The 24832-nt window shown below is 30.9% G+C and overlaps 3 protein-coding genes across 4 annotated transcripts; all 3 read left to right on the forward strand.

Moving 5' to 3' along the window:
* The first annotated feature begins 6725 nt into the window (after positions 1-6725).
* LOC125812076 (xanthotoxin 5-hydroxylase CYP82C4-like) lies at positions 6726-9181 on the forward strand. The gene is made up of 2 exons (XM_049491566.1): positions 6726-7688; positions 8546-9181. Exons 1-2 carry the CDS (start codon positions 6726-6728, stop codon positions 9164-9166), a joined length of 1584 nt encoding a protein of 527 aa, XP_049347523.1. The 3' UTR covers positions 9167-9181.
* Positions 9182-10160: 979 nt separating this feature from the next.
* Positions 10161-10556, forward strand: LOC125812101 (uncharacterized). Its single transcript, XM_049491594.1, has one exon. The coding sequence runs from the start codon at positions 10161-10163 to the stop codon at positions 10554-10556; it is 396 nt and encodes a 131-aa protein (XP_049347551.1).
* A 7428-nt stretch (positions 10557-17984) lies between these two features.
* Positions 17985-24329, forward strand: LOC125812077 (glucan endo-1,3-beta-glucosidase 3-like). Of its 2 annotated transcripts, XM_049491567.1 has the most exons (4): positions 17985-18137; positions 21904-23157; positions 23966-23993; positions 24088-24329. In XM_049491567.1, the coding sequence occupies exons 1-4, from the start codon at positions 18059-18061 to the stop codon at positions 24242-24244; spliced, it is 1518 nt and encodes a 505-aa protein (XP_049347524.1). In that variant the 5' UTR covers positions 17985-18058; the 3' UTR covers positions 24245-24329. The 2 variants fall into 2 exon arrangements, 1 of the variants encoding a protein (XP_049347524.1); XR_007441968.1 differs by lacking the exons at positions 23966-23993; positions 24088-24329 and adding an exon at positions 23580-23762 and having other exon boundaries at positions 21904-23292.
* The last annotated feature ends 503 nt before the right edge of the window (positions 24330-24832 follow it).

The raw sequence follows: 24832 nt of genomic DNA on the forward strand, positions 1-24832 counted from the left end.
CGCTTAAACTATCATGATGACCTATTACACACATTTACTATTCAAAAGTAAATTTAAGACCACCCTGAGACGTGTAACACCACTCTCACAGGGTGTGGTGTAATACACTCGTCGCCACATTAGCGCCACGTCAACGCCATGTCAGAAATTATTATTTTTTATAAAAAAAAATTGTTTTCTTTTCTTTATTAATTACTTTTCTTTTGTTAACAATATTTTACACTAATTAATTATCAAAATTCTCTAATAATTATACCTTCTTCATCACAAAATCTCATCCACTCCATCTCTTATCTCACGGAAAAAATCATATACGACTATCTTATTCACTATTGATTCTTTGTTCTTCACCATCATCATATCACCTTCAATTCTTCATCTTCTTCGCCATCCACCACTAAATATCACCATCACCATTTCTAATATAAATTTTTTTCTTCTTCATCATCTTCAGTTTCCACTCTTTTTTTTCAAATTCGTTACCCAGGGCCACCACACTCATAAAGTTGTCATCTTCACCAAATTCAAAAATTAATTAATCTTCTTCACCACCTTCAATTTCCTCTCTTTTTTCCACCCATTACGTAGAACCACCATTCCCATAAAGCTGCAATTACAACCAAACCCAGAAATTGATTAACAACCAAAATTGCTTTAACAAAGTCAAAAAATAGAAAAGATGGAAACAATCAACCAAAATCACCTAAGCATAACTTAGGATTTATTTATTTAGGTTTATCCAAAATTCTTTTTAGATTCTTCCTTTAGTAAATTTTTTCACAAAATACAATTATTCAATAACAAAACTATGAGAATTAACCTAATTGCTAATCAAAAAGAAAAATTGTATTTTGAGATTGTGATGTATAAAGAATGAAGAAGAATGGGTGTGAAGAACAAGAGGTGTAGCGTAGGGGTGGGGTGGAGGAGGGTGGGGGGAGGGGGGTTAAGAGCTGCTTCTAATTATTATTTTTATTTTTATTTCTAACTGATGCGTTTAGTTTTATTTTCATTTTATTTCTTTGCCACATCAGTTTTAAGGGATAAATAAATTCACTTTTGAATAGTAAATATGTGTAATAGATCATCATGATAATTTAAGTGTGTAAGTGACTTTTCGATACAAGTTTAAGGTGAAATTTATGTCTTCTCTCTAATATATTCCATGCAACAATGTCTATTATTGTATTATCGATTATTGGTGACATAATTGAAGTCCTAGCAATCGACACACATGAAAAATATTTTATTTTTTCCGTTTCAAAAAAGAATGACCTAATTTGACTTATACGAAATTTAAAAAGATAAAAAAAAATAATTCAATTTTATGATCCTAAATTAAAGTTATATCAAATGTACCAAAATGACCATATTTTTGTACCAATGACATGTGCATATTTCATGATAACTTCTATTTATTTATTTTTTATAAACAAGGATAGTATTATATTAATAGTTAATATGCTAGTAGTGAGGGGTTTATCTACTTTGTTTCCAGCTCAAGTCAAAAAGTTTAATGTTTCATTATTTTTGAATTTATTATATAATGATATAATATAAATTTATACTATATGTTTTCAATTTAATTTGTTTTTAAAAAAGTTTAAAACCTATCTAATTAATTATTCAATACGATTATTAAATATGATTTTATTTTAAAAATAATATAATAAAACAATTCAATTTAATAAATTAAGTCGATTTTAAGAAAATCATTGACATCCCTATTTGAAAAATAGGAGATTGAATAGCATATAGGGCCTTAAGCCCCTAACCAGAGGCAGATCCACCCCTCTAAGTTGGAGTGCACGTGCATCCATTAATTTCGAAAAGAGTCATAGATATATATATGTATATTTATCTTGCGAAACTGACTGAAGTTAGAATATAATGAACAGTGTACCCATGAAAAACATAGGAGTGCCATTGTTTTTCCTAAGTATACTACATTTGATGATAAATGGTTAGGAGAAAAATTATTCAGGTGTAAAATTGATGCGGTGTTTGATTTGTAATTTGTAAACTCGCATAACAATATACCCCTTCAATTATAAATTATAATAGAGGGGACTTGAATGGAGTAAAATTTTAACTCTTCTAAAAAATTTCCAGAGTTTGTCTTGGATGCAGCAGACACAGTTTCTCTTCACATAAACTGGGGAATGACATTACTAATAAACAATCAACATATTTTGAAGAAAGCTCAAGAAGAAATCGACACGAAATTTGATAAGGATAGATGACAACGATATTAAGGATTTGGTGTACCTTCAAGCTACCGTTAAGGAGGTGTTACGATTATATCCACCCGGGCCTTTGTTAGTACCACATGAAAACACAAAGGATTGTATTGTTAGTGGGTATCACGTCCCTAAAGGTACTAGACTATACACAAATGTCATGAAGCTACAACGAGATCCTAAAATATGATCAAATCCTGATCAATTCAATCCAGATAGATTCTTCACTACTGATATTGATTTTTATGGTCAAGACTACGAGTTCATTCCATTTGGCTCTGGAAGACGATCTTGTCCTAAAATCATTTGATCCAAGGTTTCAATTATAAAACTCTATTAAATGAACTTTGGACATGAAAGAGGGACCTGACATGACTATGCGTAAGGTAAATCCTGTAGAAGTGATAATAAAGCCTCGCCTCGCACCCAAGCTTTATAAAATTTAAGTAATTATGATGTTCTATCTTTCTTGAAATTGCTTAATAATGCATAATTTCAATAAGATTAAATTATTATGATTATGTATTACCTTTCTATTAATTTTTTTGGCGTGTATGAAGTTTGTATCAGTAAGTTAATCTAAAAGCTCCTAAATTATATATTAGGGGTAAAACTCAAAAGGTTCAAAATGTTAACTGTTTAGATGAATATTAGGTGGTGTTATCAGTTTGTTTTAGGGCTAAGTATCAATTGGTTCGCCGACATGGATCGCCACATAAGACGTTAAATAATATGTAAGTGTTTACTTGTTATACTCTATACAAGTTTAAGTAACTACGTGCGCACACTCAAATTTGGAGAACATGGTATCAGATGAAGTCAACAAAATAATTTTTAAAGTAATTATTTCTAGCTGGATCGGCAAATAAGTTTATTTAGGAATTTCTTGCAAACAAATAAAAAAAAATAGTTTTTTTCATTTCTTGCGAATTTGCCTATGAAAATGGTACTTGCAAATTATTTGCCCCAAATAATTCCCCAACTAATAATCTTGCATAAATGGCGCCAAATTTACCTACAAATTTTTCTGGGGAAATATTTTTCGCAGGTAAAAAAGTTTAGAATTTGGAATTTCATATTTTCAAATGAAAATTCGTAGGAAATTTCTATAGAAATAATTCCCAAGTAAAATCTCCAAGTTATTTACAGTTTTCTAGTAGTGAATGATGACGATTTGTTATATAAGCTACTCTCATTATTTCATATTACTAGAGAAAAAAGAAGATATTTGGAAAATGTTGATATCATATATAATTTCATGCATAAATACTTGAAATTTAATTATATACGCACATATCTTATGAAAAATAATTTAAGTAATAAGTGATTGATATTAGGAGTAAAACATCAATCACTTAAAATAAATTATCTACTATATTACTATTCAATATTTGACTAAGACATCCCAAAGTTCAGAACTTCAAATATTAAAATGAAAAATATGAATAAATCTAGGATACCGTTTATAAATTTAGTCAATAATTTATTGGTCCAGTATTATTAACATTTTGAATATGGTCGATAGATAGTGCGATATTTCCTTTCAATATGATCAACTTAAGTCCCCACGCCTTCAAATTATTGACAAGCTACGTGTGATATTATCAGGAAAAAAATAAAAATTGAACATTATAAATTATGAAGATTTGTTGTATAGACTATTCTCAATATTTCATATTACTAGAAAAAAAAAGATATTTGGAAAATGTTGATATCACAATTTCATGCATAAAATACTTGAAATTTAATTATATACATAATTATCTTATGAAAAATGATTTAAGGAATAAGTGATTGATGTTAGGAGTAAAACATCAATCACTTATTTCTAAAATAAGTTATCTGCTATATTACTATTCAATATTTGAATAAGAACAACCGAAAGTTCAGAACTTCAAATATCAAAATGAAAAATGTGAATAAATCTAGGATTCCATTTATAACTATAGTTAATAATTTATATGGACAGTATTATTAACATTTTGAATATAGTCAATATATTGATAGTGCGATATGTCCTTTCAATATAATCAATTTAAGTCTCCACACCTTCAAATTATTGACAAGCTACATGTGATTGATATTATCAAAAAAATTGAACATTATAAATGATAAAAAATTGTTATATAAAAACTACTCTCAATATTTCATAATACTAGAGAAAAAAAGTAGATATTTGAAAAATGTTGATACCAGAACTTCATGCATAAATACTTAAAATTTAATTATATATATGCATATATTTTTATGAAAAGTGATTTAAGGAATAAGTGATTGATATTAGGAGTAAAACATCAATCACTTATTCCTAAAATAAGTTATAATAGCCATATTACTATTCAATATTTGAATAGGAACAACTTAAAGTTCAGAACTTCAATAATCAAAATAAAAAATGCAAATAAATTTAGGATACCGTTTATAACTTTAATCAATAATTTATATGGAAAAAGGATAAATATACCTCCGAACTATTGAAAATGCTATACAGATACATTTCATCGTACTTTTGGGACATTGATGACCCTGCTATCCAAAATTTAGACCATATATGTCCTTCACTCTAACAAAAGACTAAATAGGGACACGTGGCTTAATCCTACGGAGGGATCCGATTTGACCAATTAATTAAACCCAAAATTTAAAACCCATCCGGCCCATATCCGTCCATCCACCCACTCACACTTAAACTAACCCAACCAAAAACCTAAAAGAAGTCTTCAATTCCTCACACATAAGCTCACAGAAACAAACCAAATAACAAAAAAATTCTCAATTTCTCCCAATTCCCAACAAGGCAACAACCACGAATACCTTCCAGCCCAACAAAATAAAAATTTGAGAATAACTAAAAAGCAAATTTTAATAGTAAAATCTGGACTCTTATTTTTTTATTTATTTTTGGTTTTCCATTCGGTGTCCGGTACCCACATTAGAGCCCGACTAAATTCGAATTCGCGCCGGAAATTCCCACATTGAGGAGTAAAGCACTCCCTAACAAAGGCGACTCCGTACCCAAGGGGGCTCGAATCCGAGACCTCTTGATTAAGGATGAAGGAATACTTACCGCTCCACCACAACCCTTGTTGGTAAAATCTGGACTCTTACAATATCTCCTCTTCACTCCAAAAGTCCTCACCATGGATAATAAAAAGTTTGAGAGAGCAAACACACCTTTCACTCCAAAAAGGAGTTTATGCCAAATTAAGAACAGGTAAATACTCTTTAACTTGCACTCATCATGATAACACATAACATTAATCACTTATTCCTAAAATAAGTTATCTGTCATATTACTATTCAATATTTGAATATGAACAACTCATAGTTCAGAACTTCAAATATCAAAATGAAAAATGCGAATAAATTTAGGATACCGTTTATAACTTTAATCAATAATTTATATGGGCAATATCATTAACATTTTGAATATCGTCAATATATTGATAGTGTGATATGTCCTTTCAATATAACCAATTCAATTCCCCACACCTTCAAATTATTGACAAGCTACATGTGATATTATCCGAAAAAATTGAACATTATAAATGATGGAAGAATTGTTATATAAACTACTCTCAAAATTTCATATTACTAGAGAAAAAAGAAAATATTTGAAAATTGTTGATATCATGCATAAATACTTGAAATTTAATTATATACGCATATATCTTATGAAAAATGATTTAAGGAATAAGTGATTGATGTTAAAACATGAATCACTTATTCCTTAAATAAGTTATCTACCATATTACCATTCAATATTTGAATAGAAACAACCAAGAGTTCAAAATTTCAAATATCCATATGAAAAGTGCAAATAAATCTAGAATACCGTTTATAACTTTAATCAACAATTTATATGGGCGATATTATTAACATTTTGAATATAAGTCATTATATTGATATTGCGATCTGTCCTTCAATATAATCAAAGTAGTACTTATTTTTGGAGAAGGCAATAACTAAAGATGAAATGGAAAAAATATATACATTTTATTTTGTTTTGAACTTCTATAAAAATAAAATAATTTAAAATAATTAATTTTAAAAATCACAATATTAAAGAAATAATATAGTACTCATCTTCGAGACTTAATCAATACCCTTTTCATCTTCTTTACTTGTCATATTTCGTTTTATTAAAGTCAAATTACATGAACTTTAACAAATATTTTAAAATTAACTTTTTCTCATACCATCAATATGAGAACAATATTGTATTTTTTATATAACTTTTAGATATCCAAATTATTGAATGATTCTTATGTAGTTTAACTTAAAAAATTAGTCAAATTAACTTTTATACAATTCTGAATTAACGTCAAAAAGTACCATGCAATTCAATATCCAGAAGAACTAAAATCAAAATATCTAATTAAAAATGAAAGAATACGACACCGTTGTTGGTGTGACAAGTAATACTTAACACTATAAAAAAGAAGTTGCATGCATCATAATTTTACTCATAATAACTTTCTAGACATGGAATTTGATCTTCTTCTTCTTTCTCCCATGGAAGCCATTGCAGCACTGTTAACACTCGCATTCCTCTTCTACTTCATCTTATCGACAAAAAAAACTTCAAAACTACCATTACCACCGGAAATTGCCGGAGGATGGCCGGTAATCGGTCATCTTTTCTACTTCAACAACGACGGCGACAATCGTCCGTTAGCTCGAAAACTCTCCGATTTAGCCGATAAATACGGCCCTGTTTTCACATTCCGGGTCGGACTTCACCGCGTGTTAGTAATCAGCAGTTACGACGCCGTAAAAGAGTGTTACACCAAAAACGACGCCGTATTCGCGAATCGTCCAGCTTGTCTCTACGGCGAATACATTGGGTACAATAACGCCATACTTTTTCTAGCTAATTACGGATCTTACTGGCGAAACATAAGAAAATTAATCATTCAGGAAGTTCTATCCAACTCTCGTCTCGAGAAATTGAAACAGATCAAGCTCTGTAAAATCCGAAACAACATCAAAAATCTTCATTCTCGAATTCAAAATACTGAAGAGAAATCAGTAGTAAACCTAACCGATTGGTTAGAGGAATTGAATTTTGGGCTAATTGTACAGATGATAGCAGGGAAGAATTACGAATCTGGAGGAGACGGAGAAATGGAGAGATTTAAGGAAGCTTTTAGGAAATTTCTGGTTCTGTCAATGGATTTTGTGTTGTGGGATGCGTTTCCGATTCGGCTATTCAAATGGATAGATTTTCAAGGGCATGTGAAGTTAATGAAGAAGACGTTTAAGGATATCGATTCGATTTTTCAGAGATGGTTAGACGAGCATGTGAAGACGAGAGAAACGTCATTAATGGAGGTTAATGGAGGTGGTAATGAAAGAGATTTCATTGACGTGATGCTTTCGAAGATGAGCAATGAACATCTTCATGGAGGTTACTCTCGTGATATCGTTATCAAAGCAACAGTTTTTGTAAGTTTATTTCTCCTTAGTCATTTACTCTAGTTAAATTTATGTTACGTTGTTTGACTTATAACTTGTTTAGGGCCGTTCACATATTTTGGTAACTTGATTTGCATGCATCATTATAACTCTTGGTATAAAAAATTAATACTAATATTTCTTAATTTGACTCGACACAATGTAATTATTAAGGAAAGAGCTGAAAAAATGTTTACTTTTAATAGCCAATCAAAGTCCAATTAAAATTTTCCATACAAATAACGGGTGGATATTTTACGATTTCTTCTAATTTAGATAATGTGTTGATGGTAAAGTTTAGCTACTTTGTTTCCAGCTCAAGACAAAAAATTTAATGTTCCATATATATATATATATATATATATATATATATATATAGTTTAATTTGTTTTAAAAAAAAGTTTAAAATTGGAGTATCTAATTAAGTATTCAATACGATTATAAATTTATATTAAAAAAATTATGCTTTTATTTTTAAAAATAATCTAATAAACAATTCAATTTGATAAAGTAAGTCGATTTTAAGAAAATCATTGACATTCCTATCTGAAAAAATAGGAGATTGAATAACCTATAGGCCCTAAGCCCCTAAGCGTTGACATGTGAATGCCCCTCCCTAACTAGCTACGGCTATTTGGTAACTGATTTAGAGGTGAGTTAGGTAGGTATTACGTTCTACGTAATTATACTACATTTGATAAAGGGTTAGGAGAAAAATGATTTATGTATAAAATTGATGTTGTGTTTGATTTACAATTTAAAAACTCGCATAATAAACTGTACTCCTTCAATTATAATAGAGGGGTCTTGAATGGAGTAAAGTTTTAACTCTTCTAAAAAATTTCCAGAGTTTGGTCTTGGATGCAGCAGACACAGTTTCTCTTCATATAAACTGGGGAATGACATTACTGATAAATAATCAACATGTTTTGAAGAAAGCTCAAGAAGAAATCCACATGAAAATTGGTAAGGATAGATGGATAGATGACAACGATATTAAGGATTTGGTGTACCTTCAAGCTATCATTAAGGAGGTGTTACGATTATATCCACCAGGGCCTTTGTTAGTACCACATGAAAACACGGAGGATTGTGTTGTTAGTGGTTATCACATACCTAAAGGTACTAGACTATACACAAATGTCATGAAATTACAACGAGATCCTAAAATATGGTCAAATCCCGATCAATTCAATCCAGATAGATTCTTCACTACTGATATTGATTTCCGTGGTCAAGATTATGAGTTCATTCCATTTGGTTCTGGAAGACGATCTTGTCCTGGAATGACCTATGCGTTGCAAGTGGAGTACCTAACAATAGGTCATTTGATCCAAGGTTTCGATTATAAAATTCCATCGGATGAACCTTTGGATATGAAAGAGGGACCTGGCATGACTATGCGTAAGGTAAATCCTATAGAAGTAATAATAACGCCTCGCCTCACACCCGACCTTTATAAAATTTAAGTAAGATGTTTCTATCTTTGTTGAAATTGCTTACTAATGCATAATTTCAATAAGATTAAATTATTAATCATGATTATGTATTAAACCATTATTTTTATTTTTTGTGTGTGTATGAAGTTTGCATCAGTAAGTTAATCTCTAAACGCTCTTTAATTATATATTAGGTGCATAACTCAAAAGGTTTAGAATGTTAACTGTTTAGGTGAATATCAAGTGGTGTTATCAGTTTGTTTTAGAGCTAAGTATCAATTGATTCGGTTTAATTTTGAAATTTATCAATTTGATTTATTAGTTGCTAAACTGTTATAGAATTTCTATAACTTCGATTTATCGGTTATTCATTGTTGATGTTTATATAAACAATAGGCCTAACACACTTATATCCTTTAATTTATTCTCAACTGCATCTATGCTCTTCAACTTTGGAGTGTGTATAAGCAGACAATACTTAAACATATATATGATTAAAGAAGTAAACACATTCGTTTTACATGATCTAATACAAGTAGAAAACTACATATGATGCCACATAGAACCTGAATTGCTACATAAAAAGCTAAATAAGATATAAACGTCTACTCGTAAAATTCTAAACAAATTTAAGTGACAATCTGCGCATGATCAAAGTTGGATAACATGGTACCAAATGATATGCCTAACCAAAATAAGATATAAACGGCTACTCGTAAAATTCTAAACAAATTTAAGTGACAACCTGCGCATGGTCAAAGTTGGATAACATGGTACCAAATGATATGCCTAACCAAAATATAGAACGGGTATACATAACAAAGCTTTACCAAAACCTGCCATCTGTATACAGAACGTGTGTATAACCATTCCACGTGTCACTTTTCTCCCTTGCCACGTCATCACCAAATCCTCAACCACTTCCCATTTAAACCCCCAAAAAATAAATTCAAATTATACTCACAGAAAATCACAATCTTCAATCATTTATTTTATCCAAAAAAGAGAGCAAAACAACATATCTATGGCATTAGAATGGGTAATTCTAGGTTACGCTGCAGCAGCAGAAGCAGTTATGGTAATACTTTTGACTCTTCCGGGTACATACCCGTTACGTAAAGGTTTAATATCCGTAACCCGAAATCTCCTCAAACCGTTTCTTTCTGTAGTTCCGTTTTGTTTGTTCTTGTTGTTGGATATTTATTGGAAGTACGAGACTCGGCCGAGGTGTAAATCGGTCGAGTCTTGTACTCCCACGGAACTGATGCGGCATCAGAAATCGATTGTGAAGAGTCAGCGTAACGCGCTGTTGATCGCGTCGGCGTTGATGTTTTATTGGTTGCTTTATTCTGTGACTAGGTTGGTTACTCGAGTTGAACTATTGAATCAACGGGTTGAAAAGTTGAAGAATCAGGAATAATAATTCAAATGATAAAATATAAGTTAAATTAAGTAGTTGTGGTTTATATTATGTTTTTGAGTATTTCTTGTTTGGTTTCCTTTGTAATGGATTGCAAAGTTTTATGAGTATGGAGTTTATCGGTAATCTCTATTAACTTGTTTTTTTTTTTTGGTATAATGATATGCACGTAGCATGTATATATGGTAATGTTTATATTTATTTGTCACAACTTTTAAGAAAGTGTCTAGGCCGATTTGTTACCTCTAGGAAAATTGTTCGAGTTAGAATGAATTTTAAGGCTAGCATTGGAATTGCTAGGTAGATTTTTTATTTATTGAGGGTACGAATTCCTCTTATTCGTTAATGGGGTTTGATGACATAACTTCGATTTTCGTGCCCAACTTCGATAACACAAGTTAGGCTTAAGATACCTGTTACTACTTCTCAAAATAGAAGTTCAACGGCGTAAATTATGTCCAAGACATAAGTTAGTTCGGTAGCATAAGCCATAAGGGAAATTTCGCATAGCCAATTAAAAATAGCTTAATTACGATTCATAGCTATAGTTTGTTAATTACGTTTCGTAGCTATAGGGAGGAGAGAGGCGAGCAAGAGAGGGCAGAGAGTGGGAGAGGTGAATTATATATGTGTAACGGTTAGATAATTGTATATATGTAATTGATATATATATATATATATATATATATATATCCTAAGCGAGATTGGGAGAGGGAGGAGAGAGGCGAGCGAGAGAGGGCAATAATTTGTATAATTCACATCTCGTTTGTATAATTTGCGGGTACGTTTGTATAATTTGCGTGTTTTTGTATAATTGAGTAATATACAGTTTGGAGTTATACAAATATGATAAAACATACAAATATGATAAAACTTGAAATAATGAATTGATACAAACATATATTTTAAACAGTTATATAAATTATATTATACAAATTACCTTATATAAATTATATTATACAAAATCCAAAAACAATCTGTTTATACAAGCTTTAAAAAATTATACAAAAAAGATTATATGTATATGGTGATAAACTTAAAAAATCAAAGGAAATTATCGTAATATACAAATACAAATCATCGTATACAAATACAAATCAAATGAAGAATTGTTAGTTGTGATTTATACATGGCAAATTATACAAACGTGGTTAATTATACAAATTCGAACTCAGCTCACATAATTAATAGTTAATGTTAGTTGCGAGTGATAATTATAGCAAATTATACCTATGATGACTAATTAAATGATATAAATTTGCTTAACCGCATAATATTCCCTAAATTTAATGACATAAATTATATCCATAGATAAAATTTCTCTCAAAGTCTTGCCTCTAAATCAGATTTTCCAGAAATCATGCTTCAAGCCAAACTCTGAATTTAATTATGTCTGATAAACTTGGGTCATAATTATTTGACCAGCAAATTTGACAAAAAATAATTATTAAGAAATAATTTGTAATCTCATTATAAAACAACTAATATATTTATCCATACCATGATATCAAATATGGAAATGATAATTTGAGTGGGAGATGTTGTTTTGGAGTGAGTTTTGTTTGCAAAGATTTAGAGAAAAAAACACAAAAATAAATAAATCTTGTTTTGGGACATGTTCAAACTAGTGTCTTAGATATATTACTAGGTAATGTTGCCCGTGCTATGCACGGGCACGGGCCCAATAATATAAATGGTATGTTTTGGGGCTAATAACGGAGATTTTGAAGCGATTGTTTGCGTGAATAAAAGAATAAGTTTTTTTATCACAAACTTGTACTTTATTTGACGCTATTCAAGGCACAATAAGACTAATCCACATACAACATTTTTGAAATATTTTATGTTGTCAATTATCATGATTTATAGTATTTTTACGATAGATTCACTTAAAGAATGAGTGGAATTTTTTCTATTTTTTTTGAAAACATATTTTATGTTGTCAATTATCATGATTTATGATATTTTTACGCATTTTTTAAATATAAAAAACCCAAAAAAAAAAAGACAAGTAAATTAAAATGGACCCAATATATGTTATTTTTGTTGTCTCAATTTATGTCACACAAATAAAATTTGGAGAGTCATCCAAATTTTATTTTATTTTAAAAAAATGTTTTAAGTTATTAATTATTGTGATTTATAATATTTTGATGTAACTTTCAAATAACCAACATTACTGGTCACTTTGTCCTAATTTATGTGATATGGATAAAAATACAAAATTAACCATTTTAAAATGTCTTTCAGATATTTTAAGTTGTTAATTATTATTATTTATAATACTTTTTTGGTAATTTTAAAATGATATGTGTTATTTTTTCTGTCCTAATATATGTGAGCCTGAAAGAATTCTGAGAGTGAACCTATTTTATTATATAGCTTTTAAATATTTTAAATTGGTAATTATTCTAATTTTTAATGCTTTTTAAGTCATTTGTAAATGATATATGTTGCTTCCTTTGTCCCATTTTATATAGTATAAATAAAATTCCCGGAACCAACTAAATTTTTAATATATTTTTAAAAATATTTTAAATTTTTAATTATCGCGATTTATAATATTAAAAAAAAAGTACAAAACTTGTATCAGCCTAAAAAATGACCACGATAATTCGAAGCCTACAGAAAGCAATATGGTTGTACGTAATTTTTAAATACTTAATATATATTACTCCACTTGTCTCAATGTATGTAGCATTGATAAAATTTCAAGATTCAATCAAATGTTGTTAATTGTTAACATTTATAATACATTTTACGTAGTTTTCAATAATTTCACATTAAACAATACATATTACTACTTTTGTCTCATTTTATGTGACATTGATAGATTAATTTTAAGAATCAGTCAATTTATTTTTTCTGTTTTTTTAATAAATATTTGAAGTGGTCAAAATCACGATTTATTGTATTTTATACATAATTTTTAACGATAGATTAATTTCAAGAATTAATCAAATTTTTTTATATGTATTTATTTTTGAAATATTTTATGTTGTCAATTATCATGATTTATAGTATTTTTACGCAATTTTTAAATATAAAAAAAAATTAAGACAAATAAATTAAAATGGGCGCAATATATGTTATTTTTGTTGTCTCAATTTATGTGACACAAATGAAATTTGAAGAGTCATCCAAATTTGCATTTAAAAAAAAATGTTCTAAGTTATTAATTATTGTGATTTATAATATTTTTATGTAACTTTCAAATAACTTATATTGCTGGTCACTTTGTCATAATTTATGTGATATGGATAAACTTACAAAATTAACCCTTTTAAAATGTCTTTCAGATATTTTAAGTTGTTAATTATTATTATTTATAATACTTTTTTGGTAATTTTGAAATGATATATGTTATTTTTTCTGTCCCAATATATGTGACCCGGATAGAATTTTGAGAGTCAACCTATTTTATTATATATCTTTTAAATATTAAATATTTTAAGTCATTTGTAAATGATTTATTATATTATATTATTATATATTATATTATATTATATATTATATTATATTATATATATATATATATTATATTTATTTCTACTATATAATAAAAGGGGTTTTATTATGATATTATATAATAGTAGAATATATATTATATAAACTCCCTTTTATTATATAGTAGAAATTACAATTACAAAATTAACCCTTTTAAAATGTCTTTAAGATATTTTAAGTTGTTAATTATTATTATTTATAATACTTTTTTGGTAATTTTAAAATGATATATGTTATTTTTTCTGTCTCAATATATGTGACCCGGATAGAATTTTGAGAGTAAACTTAATTTATTATATATCCTTTAAATATGAAATATTTTAAGTCATTTGTAAATGATTTATTATATTATATTATTATATATTATATAAACTCCCTTATAGTAGAAAAACAAATATATATTATATAGTAGAAAAAATGATTTATTATATTATATATTATATATTATATAGGGAGTTTATGATTGGACATCACAATGTCCCATCATAAACTCCCTCTTATATAATAAGAGAATTCAGTAGTTTTGATCCTTAAATTTGTTAGGAGTGACAACTTTTTAGTGTATTTTTTAGGGGTTTGAAGCTTTTTGAGGTGTAACTTTTGATATTTTGGTGTCTATTGTCTAGTGTAATTTTTTGTATTGTGATTTCTAGGTTTTGATAAGAATTTTAAGACATTACTGGTTAATTTTCTTGTATGATTACATTACTTTTTTGAGCCGAGTGTCTAGCAGAAACAACATCTCTACCAAGGTTTACTCACATTGTACCCTTCTTAGACCTTATTTGTGAGATTACACTGTGTATGTCGTCGTTTTATTTTTACAAAAATAAAAAGCACTAAATTTTGACAAAATGGAGCTATATGTTTAAAGTTCAAGCCAATGTTGTATAAGAGGCAAATAGGAATACTTTTGCTACACTCTCATTCTCTATGATTTCCTCTAAAGAAATACACTTTTTGACTATTTCTATCGTTCTTTGAGCCAAAGATCAATACTTTCTCAAGTTAAGGATAAGTTTTGAGTATGATCTACCCCTAAATGTAGATCATCTCAAATTGTAAAATTTACATACCTTCATTATTGTTATTATTATTATTCGTTGTTCTTATTTCAATCAATTTATATAATGCACTTGACGGGATCGGAAACGGTGTTGGCAAATAAAACTACAACCCGAACCTATTGTCAAAACTCTGTTTTTTGGGGTAAATGCTCAATATGTTACATGAATTTGCTGACATTACATGTTTCTGAGGGTCTATTGGAAACAACCTCTCTATCTTCACGACTCTTCTGGCTGATGTTTCGAGGACAATGTTGTGATTTGCATTATTATTGATCCTTATTATTTGTTTTCGTGTTGCAGGTCATGGTTCTTGTATATATCCAGGAAGGTACTAATTTAGTCATTTTCTAAATTGTCCTATAACTTGTTATTCTTGCTCTACTATTACTTATGACTTGTTTCATTTCATTAACTATACATGTTTCTTGTCTATTCACTTGTGTTGATCGCGTTTGTGTTGATGTTTTATTGGTTGTTTTATTATGTGACTAGGTTGGTTACTTGAACTCCTACTTTGTTGAACAGTTGAATCAATGGGTTGATAAGTTGCAGAATCAAGATTAGTAATTCTAAGCTATGAGTAGCTATATTTGTAATTTTCTTTTGAGTAGCTACTTGTTTGGTTTCTTTGTAATGATATGTACCTGACATCCTCTTCGTTTCAATTTGTTAGTCTGATTTAATTGAGCATGAATTTTATGAGTCAAGTATTTCAATTTGTTATATCTGTAGAAGTAGAATGAGATTGTTGGGGAATTTTAATAATTTAGTTGGTTGATTATCTGAGTTCTCATATTGTTGGTGAGGGTTCGATTCCCACATTATAATTTCCTCTCTTTCTCTCAATCTCGCTCGCCAGATATACAAATACATATGTATACCAGTTATTTATAAACAATTATCTAACAGATATACATATACAATTCGACAAAGATACAAATACAATTCTCTACTCTCTGTCCTCTCTCGATCGCCTCTTTCTTCCCTCTCCCAATCTCTCTTGCCTCTTTCCTCACTCTAATATGTAGCTACGAATCATAATTAACAAACTATAACTATGTAATCTAATTAAATTATTTGTAGTGGCTACTTAAGAAATTTCCTCCAACACAAAATCTGCAAAGAGCAAAGCAAAGCCTAAAAGTCTGTTAACTAATTTCCACATTGGGCTTACATCAGATGGCCCAATATTATTTGAGACTTTTCATTGTGATAAGTACTTAATTATCAATCAAGAGGTCTCAAGAGTTTCATATTTGAGTTCCCTTGAATATCACTAAGGAGCATTTTATTTTTAATTTGAAATTTTTCAGTGTGAATTTAAATTTAATCGAAATCTAATATGAATATCAAAAACAAACTAAAAAACTAAAAAAAGTGATAAACTATACAAATTGGACTCATTAAGCGAAGTATTTATCCGTTACGCATGCATCGATAAAAGAGAACAAAATAATTAAAGACCCCTCTTATATCTGAATTCATTACTGACACTGTAAAAATTGACAATTGAATGGCATATATCAGAACTTTGCTCTCATTGGGCATTGCATAATCTTTGAACACTGTACAATCTTTGAATCAATTCATTTTCAAACCTTTTTTTTTACAAATTTATTTTATTTTATACTTTCTCCTCATTTTTTACTTGATCATTCTCAAATTCACACGGTTTTAAAGAAATAATAATAAATAAGTGTATTTTATTATAAAATTAAAATTAAATAATATATAATGTCCATCTTTAAAAATTTGTTTAAAACTAAGTAATTGTGATTATACTAAAATAGAAAAACTAATTATTTTTATTGTAATGTATTAAAATTGATAAGTCATTTATTTATGAAAAATTAAATAAGTAAAAATGAACGGAAGGAAATCTATCACCAAGACATTGTTATCATTTTTAATTTTTTATAATTACATAATTTCTCCTTTTTCTGCATAATTATTTTGTGTGATCAGGTTGAAGTATTTGACTAATCTAGTCAAATAGGCGTGGCCATGACATATTTTAGATCATCACTTTTAATGTGTTACAAATTTCATGTTTAATAAATGTATTTACATAATGTAAGTACTTTTTTTTAAAATCAATTTATGTATATAAATTTCCTTTTTTGGGGTTAAATTTTATAAAAATATAATCATTTTTATATTTTATAAATAATTAATTTCAAACTTTCTACTCTCTCGGTTTACCATTTAAAAATTTACGTTGTGTTAGATTACTACTTCAAATTAGTTGTTTCTTTTTTAATACTAGTAATTTGAAATAAAAGTGAAAATAGCTTCTTCTTTTTTTCAATTAGTTGAATTTCAGAAATTTTTTTAAAAAATTTCATGGTTAAACGCTTCCAAATATCACCATAATTTTTACGTTTTCATTATACTAAAAATAATTATTCAATAATATTTGTCTAATTTTAAAAATCTAGAGATGTCTGTCTATTTACCTTTCATTTTAAATACTATTTAATATTTAACACATTTTCCGAACCATTATTTAAAGGGAAATACAGTAAATATTACCCCTATTATTTATTGTTTCTTAAAATATCTGTCAAGTTAACTGTGGACAATTATTGTTGGACATACGAACCTGATAATACTTATAAAGGCAGCAAAAAAGTGTTCTTTGGTGTCCCAAAAGAGACCTTCAAAGTTTCCATTTTATTTTTTTTTTGCTTCAATAGACAGAGCATCCTATGTTTTAATCTCGGCCCTTAGATCTCTCTCACAAATGTGAAATGCTTACAAAAAAATAAAAAATTCTATACATTTGAACAGAGTCCACTTTTCTCAACTTCACAATCACCAAAACTCTCCCCTCCCCCCAAACACCCCCCCACCCCAAAACCCCTTTTTTGGTTGAAGGGTTGTTAATGGTGTAGAAAGATTGAATCTTTTTTTTGCAGAACAGAAATGAAGAGCTCAATGGATCTTCTTGTTCTACTTCTTCTTATTCCACATTTACTAGCTTTTGCCTTTTCTGCTAATGAAGGTAAGTTTTGCTACTATTTTCTTGATTTTAGCTTATGGATTTAATCGAACTCAATAACTTTGGTTTAAAGAAATTAATTTGCCTTTTTTGCTTGTTTAAACTATGATGTTTATTTCTACTTGCATTATGCTCTGGATTTGTTATATGCTAAATCAACTACTAATAGTTATTATCTTAGATAATTATTACCTTTATTCTTGATTTTAATTTTCTTCAGAAAAATAGTCTTTATGAGATAATAGATGTTAGTTGAGTAAGCTTATGAGAAATTAAACTCTTTTGGTACTTCTCCACCAACTTACTTTGAACTTCTTTGTCACATTAGTAGAACCAATCTTTTCTCCATTAGGCCTTGCAAAGTATTAGAGAAAAAGTATAAAAAACACACTTAAATTATTCCAATTTTTTGAGTTTCATAGCTGAACTATCAAGTGTGTGTGAGTTTTCTGTCTGAACTAGCACCAAATGCTTCTTGAAGCAAACCTGATTGTTCAGGTAAGAAAAGTGAACAACTTATAGTTCATTTGTGTTTCCATAAACATTTGGTGATAGTGCAGGTAGGAAACTCACACACCTGATAGTTCATGTATGAAACTCAAAAATCAAATATGTAATGAATTTGTCATAGGGGTACTCATTTTTGGATGTGAGTTTTAATGCATTTTGTAGGGTTTTGTATTGTGATTCCTAGGATTTGATAAGACTTAAAACATTTTTGGTTTATTTTGTTCAAATATTTGACAAAAATCAAAAGTAGTTAATTTTGACAAAATGGAGCTGAATGCTTAAAGTTCAAGCCAGTGTTGTAAAGAGGCAAAATGTGAATACTTTTGCTACACTCTCATTTCTCTATGATTTTTCTAAAGAAAGAAACTTTTTGCCTTAGTGATCTTGACTTTTTCTAAACATGGTATCTCTTAATATATAATTTCACTTTTATGATATTTTACAATATGACCATCTTTCCAGATTAGTTTTAATGTGTCCCACTTCATGTGGTTTCCTCTGCAAATACTAGTATAAAAAATAATGGAAATCCTTTGATGTGCTTTCAAGGCTATTTTATCAATGTTCTTAAGAAGTAACATTTAGCACATGGTGTGGTTGTTTGCTGCATTTTAAGATTTATGTGCCCATTGTTTCTGAAAATTATTCACTGCACATGGACTTTCTCTTGTCTTATTTTATTCTTCGGTTTTAGTATTACCTCTTTGTTTTCTTTGCTTCAGTTATCGTACATTTTGTTGTTGCTGCTTGTTCTTTTCTAAAGTGTTTTCAACATGACTTTTTCGCTTGTATTTGTTTTACTTGTTTCTTGGACATGTTTAACTTGAACCAAGGATCTATTGGAAGCAACCTCTTTACCTTTATAAGGTAAGGGTAAGGCTGTGTTCACACCATCCTTCCCATATCATACTTGTGGGATTATACTAGGTATGTTGTTGTTGTTGCTGTTATTATAACAGTGAGCATAATGTTATTTGTGAATCTTCATTGAGCATCACCAAAGAGCCGTGTTTGTGGTCTGTCTTTTGGCTGAAAATATTGTTCCAATTAATATTGGACATAAAAATCTCGAAATAGAATGGGTGAATGTGATGGCTTATATAGAGTCTTCCTTACTCTAATTATGATTTTTCTTCTTAATGATACTTTGGGGGGTGTCTGGAACATCAGTTAATGTATCCTAATTGATATTTGATCAAGGGTAGGCAGGATTTTATCAAAAGATATATGCATATATATAATACAATGCTGCCTTCTCTTAATCAGAAATGCTCTATAGCATGATCGTACGAGCGCACAAGACTTTTTCCACTCTTTTATTTAGGTCATAATTCAGCCCATTATGATCAAAGGGACTATTGAGAGTAACAAAATCATCTGAATCAATGGGATCATTGGTATAGTAAGTCGTAGAAATCGTTTGCATCAACTTGCTACTATGAAACTATTAAATGACAATAATAGGAAACAAATAATTTTTGCTTAATAGTAGTAAAAAATACTGACCTGAGACGAACAGTAGCTTAGTCATCTTCTATGCACATCTGGCACTGGAAGTGCCTCTGTAATACCAAGATGTGCCTGGAATGTCACGCTGCTAGGATGGACGCATATCCTGCTTTTGACAATAATAGACATCCCAATCAAATGCATAAAAGTATGTGTCCTTGGCTAATGTGCCAAATGGTTGGCTGCCTTGGTACGAGAAAATAGGCGGCTGGTCGCCTTGTTGTGCTGCAACTTGTGGAATCCTTGGAAGCCTTTGACCCCACAACTCGATCTGGTTCTTGATCAGACCAAGAACTTCTAGTCAACTTTCATCTGGTTGCCCCACTTATGATGCGGGGGCGACCAACTAGGGTGATTTGGTACACCCTGTGCACACCCATACTGTCTCGGGATATGGTTGCTTGCTGCACCACAATATCAAGACAGATGAGAGGAATCTCTGCCATTCACAGTGGTCGATCACATGAGCACGAATCGTGCAATGCAGCAATGTGATGATCGCTAGAGGGTCTATACAAACTGTTAGGGATCATTTGGTATGCTGGACATGCATAGATAGTCCTGTGATAAAAAAAAAACTAGTATTGTCTTATGATAAGACTCTTATCCCTTGTTTGGTTATTAATTGGGGGGGATAACAAACAACTTCTTAGAAATCATGCAATGTACGATATCATTAATATATTAAACCAAACAACTAATAAGAAATAATCTTAGGATAACTAATTTCAGCATAACTTGACTTCAAAATAAATGACCCCTTACGAAATGAAACAAGTAATTAGACAAAGCAATCTGAGTGATAAATATTTGGAATCATGTCGGTTTTTGCACTAGCTTTGGGATTTTTGTAGAGTTAGTATTGGAAGAGCTGAAGCTGTTAGATATTCTCTTCAGTAATATTATTCCTGTCATAGGCTCCTAGCAACTCGCTTCATTTCTATTCACAGAATAGGTCAAAATTTAAATCAAATCGATTTGATTATGAAGATTGAGGACTAGAAGTAAATTACACGTGGGTAGGCAGTTGATACATTTATTACTTAGGCACCTGTCATCAATAAAAAATAAGAATTTCAACATTTCCGGGGGTTGATAAACAACTAAAACTTTGTAACTCTTCTTTTATAGGAGTATCACATTTTCTGGTTGGTTAGACGTAATTATTTTTACTATGTCTGACTGGTCTTCATATGTATTATGGAAGTTATGATGGTTATCAAGTCTGTGAAACACTAACCTGGTGGCAAAACTTGTGTTGTTTTGTTATATATAAATTGTAGCCGAGGGCTGTGACAGTTGTTCGTTATTTTTAGATTTCTACTTCTACATGTTGTTCCTGTAGTCTCGGTTATCTTATTATCTTGCTGTTGTTTCTGCTTGTTGCTACTGCCTCTTTTTATCGTTCTTTGAGCCGAAGGTCTATCGGAAACAACTCTACCTTCTCAAGTTAGGGATAAGGTTTGTGTATGATCTACCCTCCCCAGACCCCAACTTACACCGAGTTTGATGTTGTTGGCCATGACGGCTTGTAGATCATCTGAAATTGTAAATTTACATACATTCATTATTATTATTCTCTTGTTCTTATTTCAATCAGATTTACTGCATTTTCCTGCGCAAGAAGCCTTGATTTGATTTGTTTCAACTTAATTGTTCCACAAGTGCCGGCTGATTAGGATATCATTTCTTCTGGTTTTACTGAAAGCTGCTTAACTAAACACTACTCAATCTTTCTTCTTTCTGTCAGAGGCGTTCATTGGTGTAAACATTGGAACTGATGTCTCTGACATGCCCAGTCCAGCTCAGGTGGTGGCTCTCCTCAAAGCACAGCAGATTCGGCATGTCAGGCTATTTGATGCTGACCAAGCTATGCTACTTGCACTTGCTCATACTGAAATCCGCGTCACTGTTTCTGTACCAAATGATCAGCTCTTAGGAATTGGTCAGTCGAATTCCACTGCTGCCAATTGGGTTTCCCGGAATATCCTCTCTCATGTTCCTGCCACCAACATCACAGCCATCGCCATTGGTTCTGAAGTCCTTACCACTCTTCCTAATGCTGCTCCTCTCTTGGTCTCTGCCATGAAATTTATTCACTCTGCCCTTGTTGCTGCTAATCTTGACACTAAGATTAAAGTCTCCACCCCTCATTCATCTTTTATCATCCTCGACTCATTTCCACCCTCACAAGCTTTCTTCAATCGATCGTTAGATCCTGTCATGGTTCCGTTGCTCAAATTTTTGCAGGACACCAGTTCCTATTTCATGCTCAACGTATATCCATACTATGATTATGTGAAATCCAATGGTGTGATCGCATTGGACTATGTTCTCTTTCGCCCCCTCCCACCTAACAAGGAGGCTGTTGATTCTAACACACTCCTCCACTATACTAATGTATTTGATGCTGTTGTTGATGCAGCATATTTTTCTATGTCCTACTTGAACTTCACTAACATTCCCGTTGTGGTAACGGAGTCAGGTTGGCCATCTAAGGGTGACTCCACTGAGCCGGATGCTTCTCTTGACAATGCTAATACTTATAATAGTAACTTGATTAGGCATGTTCTTAACAACACCGGGACGCCCAAGCATCCTGGGATTGCAGTTAGTACGTACATTTATGAGCTTTACAACGAAGATCTCAGACCTGGTTCTATATCTGAGAAGAACTGGGGGCTTTTTGATTCCAATGGAGTGCCAGTTTATATCATGCACTTGACAGGATCTGGAACGGTGTTGGCCAATGACACCACAAACCAAACCTATTGTGTTGCAAAGGAAAACGCGGATAAAAAAATGGTGCAAGCTGCACTGGATTGGGCTTGTGGACCGGGGAAAGTTGACTGTACTCCTTTGTTGCAAGAAAATCCTTGCTATGACCCAAATACTGTGTTTGCTCATGCATCATATGCTTTTGATGCGTATTATCACAAGATGGGCATGGCCGACGGAACTTGCAACTTCAATGGGGTTGCTAAAGTCACAACCACTGATCCTAGTAAGTTGTCAAAACTATGTTGTTATTTTTTGCAAATGCTCATATGTACATGAATTTGCTGACTCGAATATTTGAACCTAAGATACAACATCACAAGTGTCTTGTCCAGTTCTTTTCTTAATTGTTTTCAACATGGTTTCTTTCGCTACTGTATTTGCTTTACATGTTTCCGAGGGTCTATCGGAAACCCCCTCACTTTCTTCTCAAGATAGGGGTAAGGTTGCATACACGCCACCCTCCCTAGACCCCACTTGTGTGATTACACGGGGTATGTCGTTGTTGTTAAGTGTCTTGTCCAATTGTAATCCTACCACAAATTAACTTTAACAAGTTGACACAAAATTCTGGGTATGAGATTCAATTTTCAAATTAACTATGTAGTCTGCTACAAGCATATTGGGAAAATGTGTTATATTAATAAGGAAAACTATCCAAAACAAGAGATGACATGCCTTATGAACTGCTCTTAGGCCTAGTCTGTTTAAACTTTTCGGCTTGTTTGGCTTCGTGATGCTTCCAAAAGTATGGATGCAAAGATGTATTTCTTCCATGTCCAATGCACATACACATGGTAGAGTGTTACGGAACTCAACAGGAAAACCTTTATACAGAAAGATTGAAGTAACATTGATAAATACTTGATTTTTCCCTTCAAAATTGGGTCACAGTGGTTACTTTTAAGCTATTATAAGATACTGATTTGAACTTGTTCAAGAGTAATATGTGTAAATGTCTCTGGCAGATGCTTTGAGAACAATGTTGTGATTTACATTATTATCGATACCTAATGTTTGTTTTCCCGTTGCAGGTCATAGTTCTTGTATATATCCTGGAAGGTACTAATTTAGTCATTTCTGTTTGATTAACTTCCCCATAACATTCTTGCTCTTCTATTACTTATGCCTTGTTTCTTTTCATTTTTTCGTCTAGTGGAGGGAGAAATGGCACCTTCACGAATAGCTCCTCGGTTGCTCCATCATCAGACTCAGCATCTGGCTGTCATTCACAATATTCCCATGACGTTCATACTTTCTTGAGCTCTCTAATTGTTGGTTTGTTGACACTCTCGACTGCAGCTTCCTTGTAGCATATTGTGAATTGTGAACAGAGTTCCACTTGGCTTCCAATTTTGTTCCTCCAAGGAGAGTTAAGGTTGGCGCGTGTTGTCCTATGCTCTGGATTCGTTCCTACATGCAGTCGAGGCAGAGAAGGCTTGTTGTTGATTGCTGTAATTATCTTGTAGGGTAGAATCATTCTTTTCGTTCTGAAGCTGAATTCCTTTGTCTCGAATGAGGATGTTCGATCATATAATGCTTTTGTATAAGATATTCTTGGTAGTAAGGGACCGGTTTCCTTGTTCAAGCCGGTATTTAATGAATAAGTAGTAAGTGAGAACTGGTGAATTGACCAGGTGGGGATGAACAAAAATTCATATATATATGCAAGGTACTTTTTCCCCTTACATTATGTTGCAATTCAAATGCTTTTACATTAGCTATGGTCCCTTTTTTTTTTTTTTTTATCATCCTTGGTGTGCGTATGAACGAGCGTATTTCACCTCTTTATTGGCTATATGCCTTGCTCGTCCCCCATATCCCATTAACGGGGGTTGTCATATCAATTTTCATAGTGAATTTTTATTATATCCATCCTGAAACCATGAACTCGAAACGAT

The sequence above is a fragment of the Solanum verrucosum genome, unplaced genomic scaffold (assembly GCF_900185275.1).
Source record: "Solanum verrucosum unplaced genomic scaffold, falcon-dt-bn FXZP01000603.1, whole genome shotgun sequence".
Classification (NCBI taxonomy): domain Eukaryota; kingdom Viridiplantae; phylum Streptophyta; class Magnoliopsida; order Solanales; family Solanaceae; genus Solanum; species Solanum verrucosum.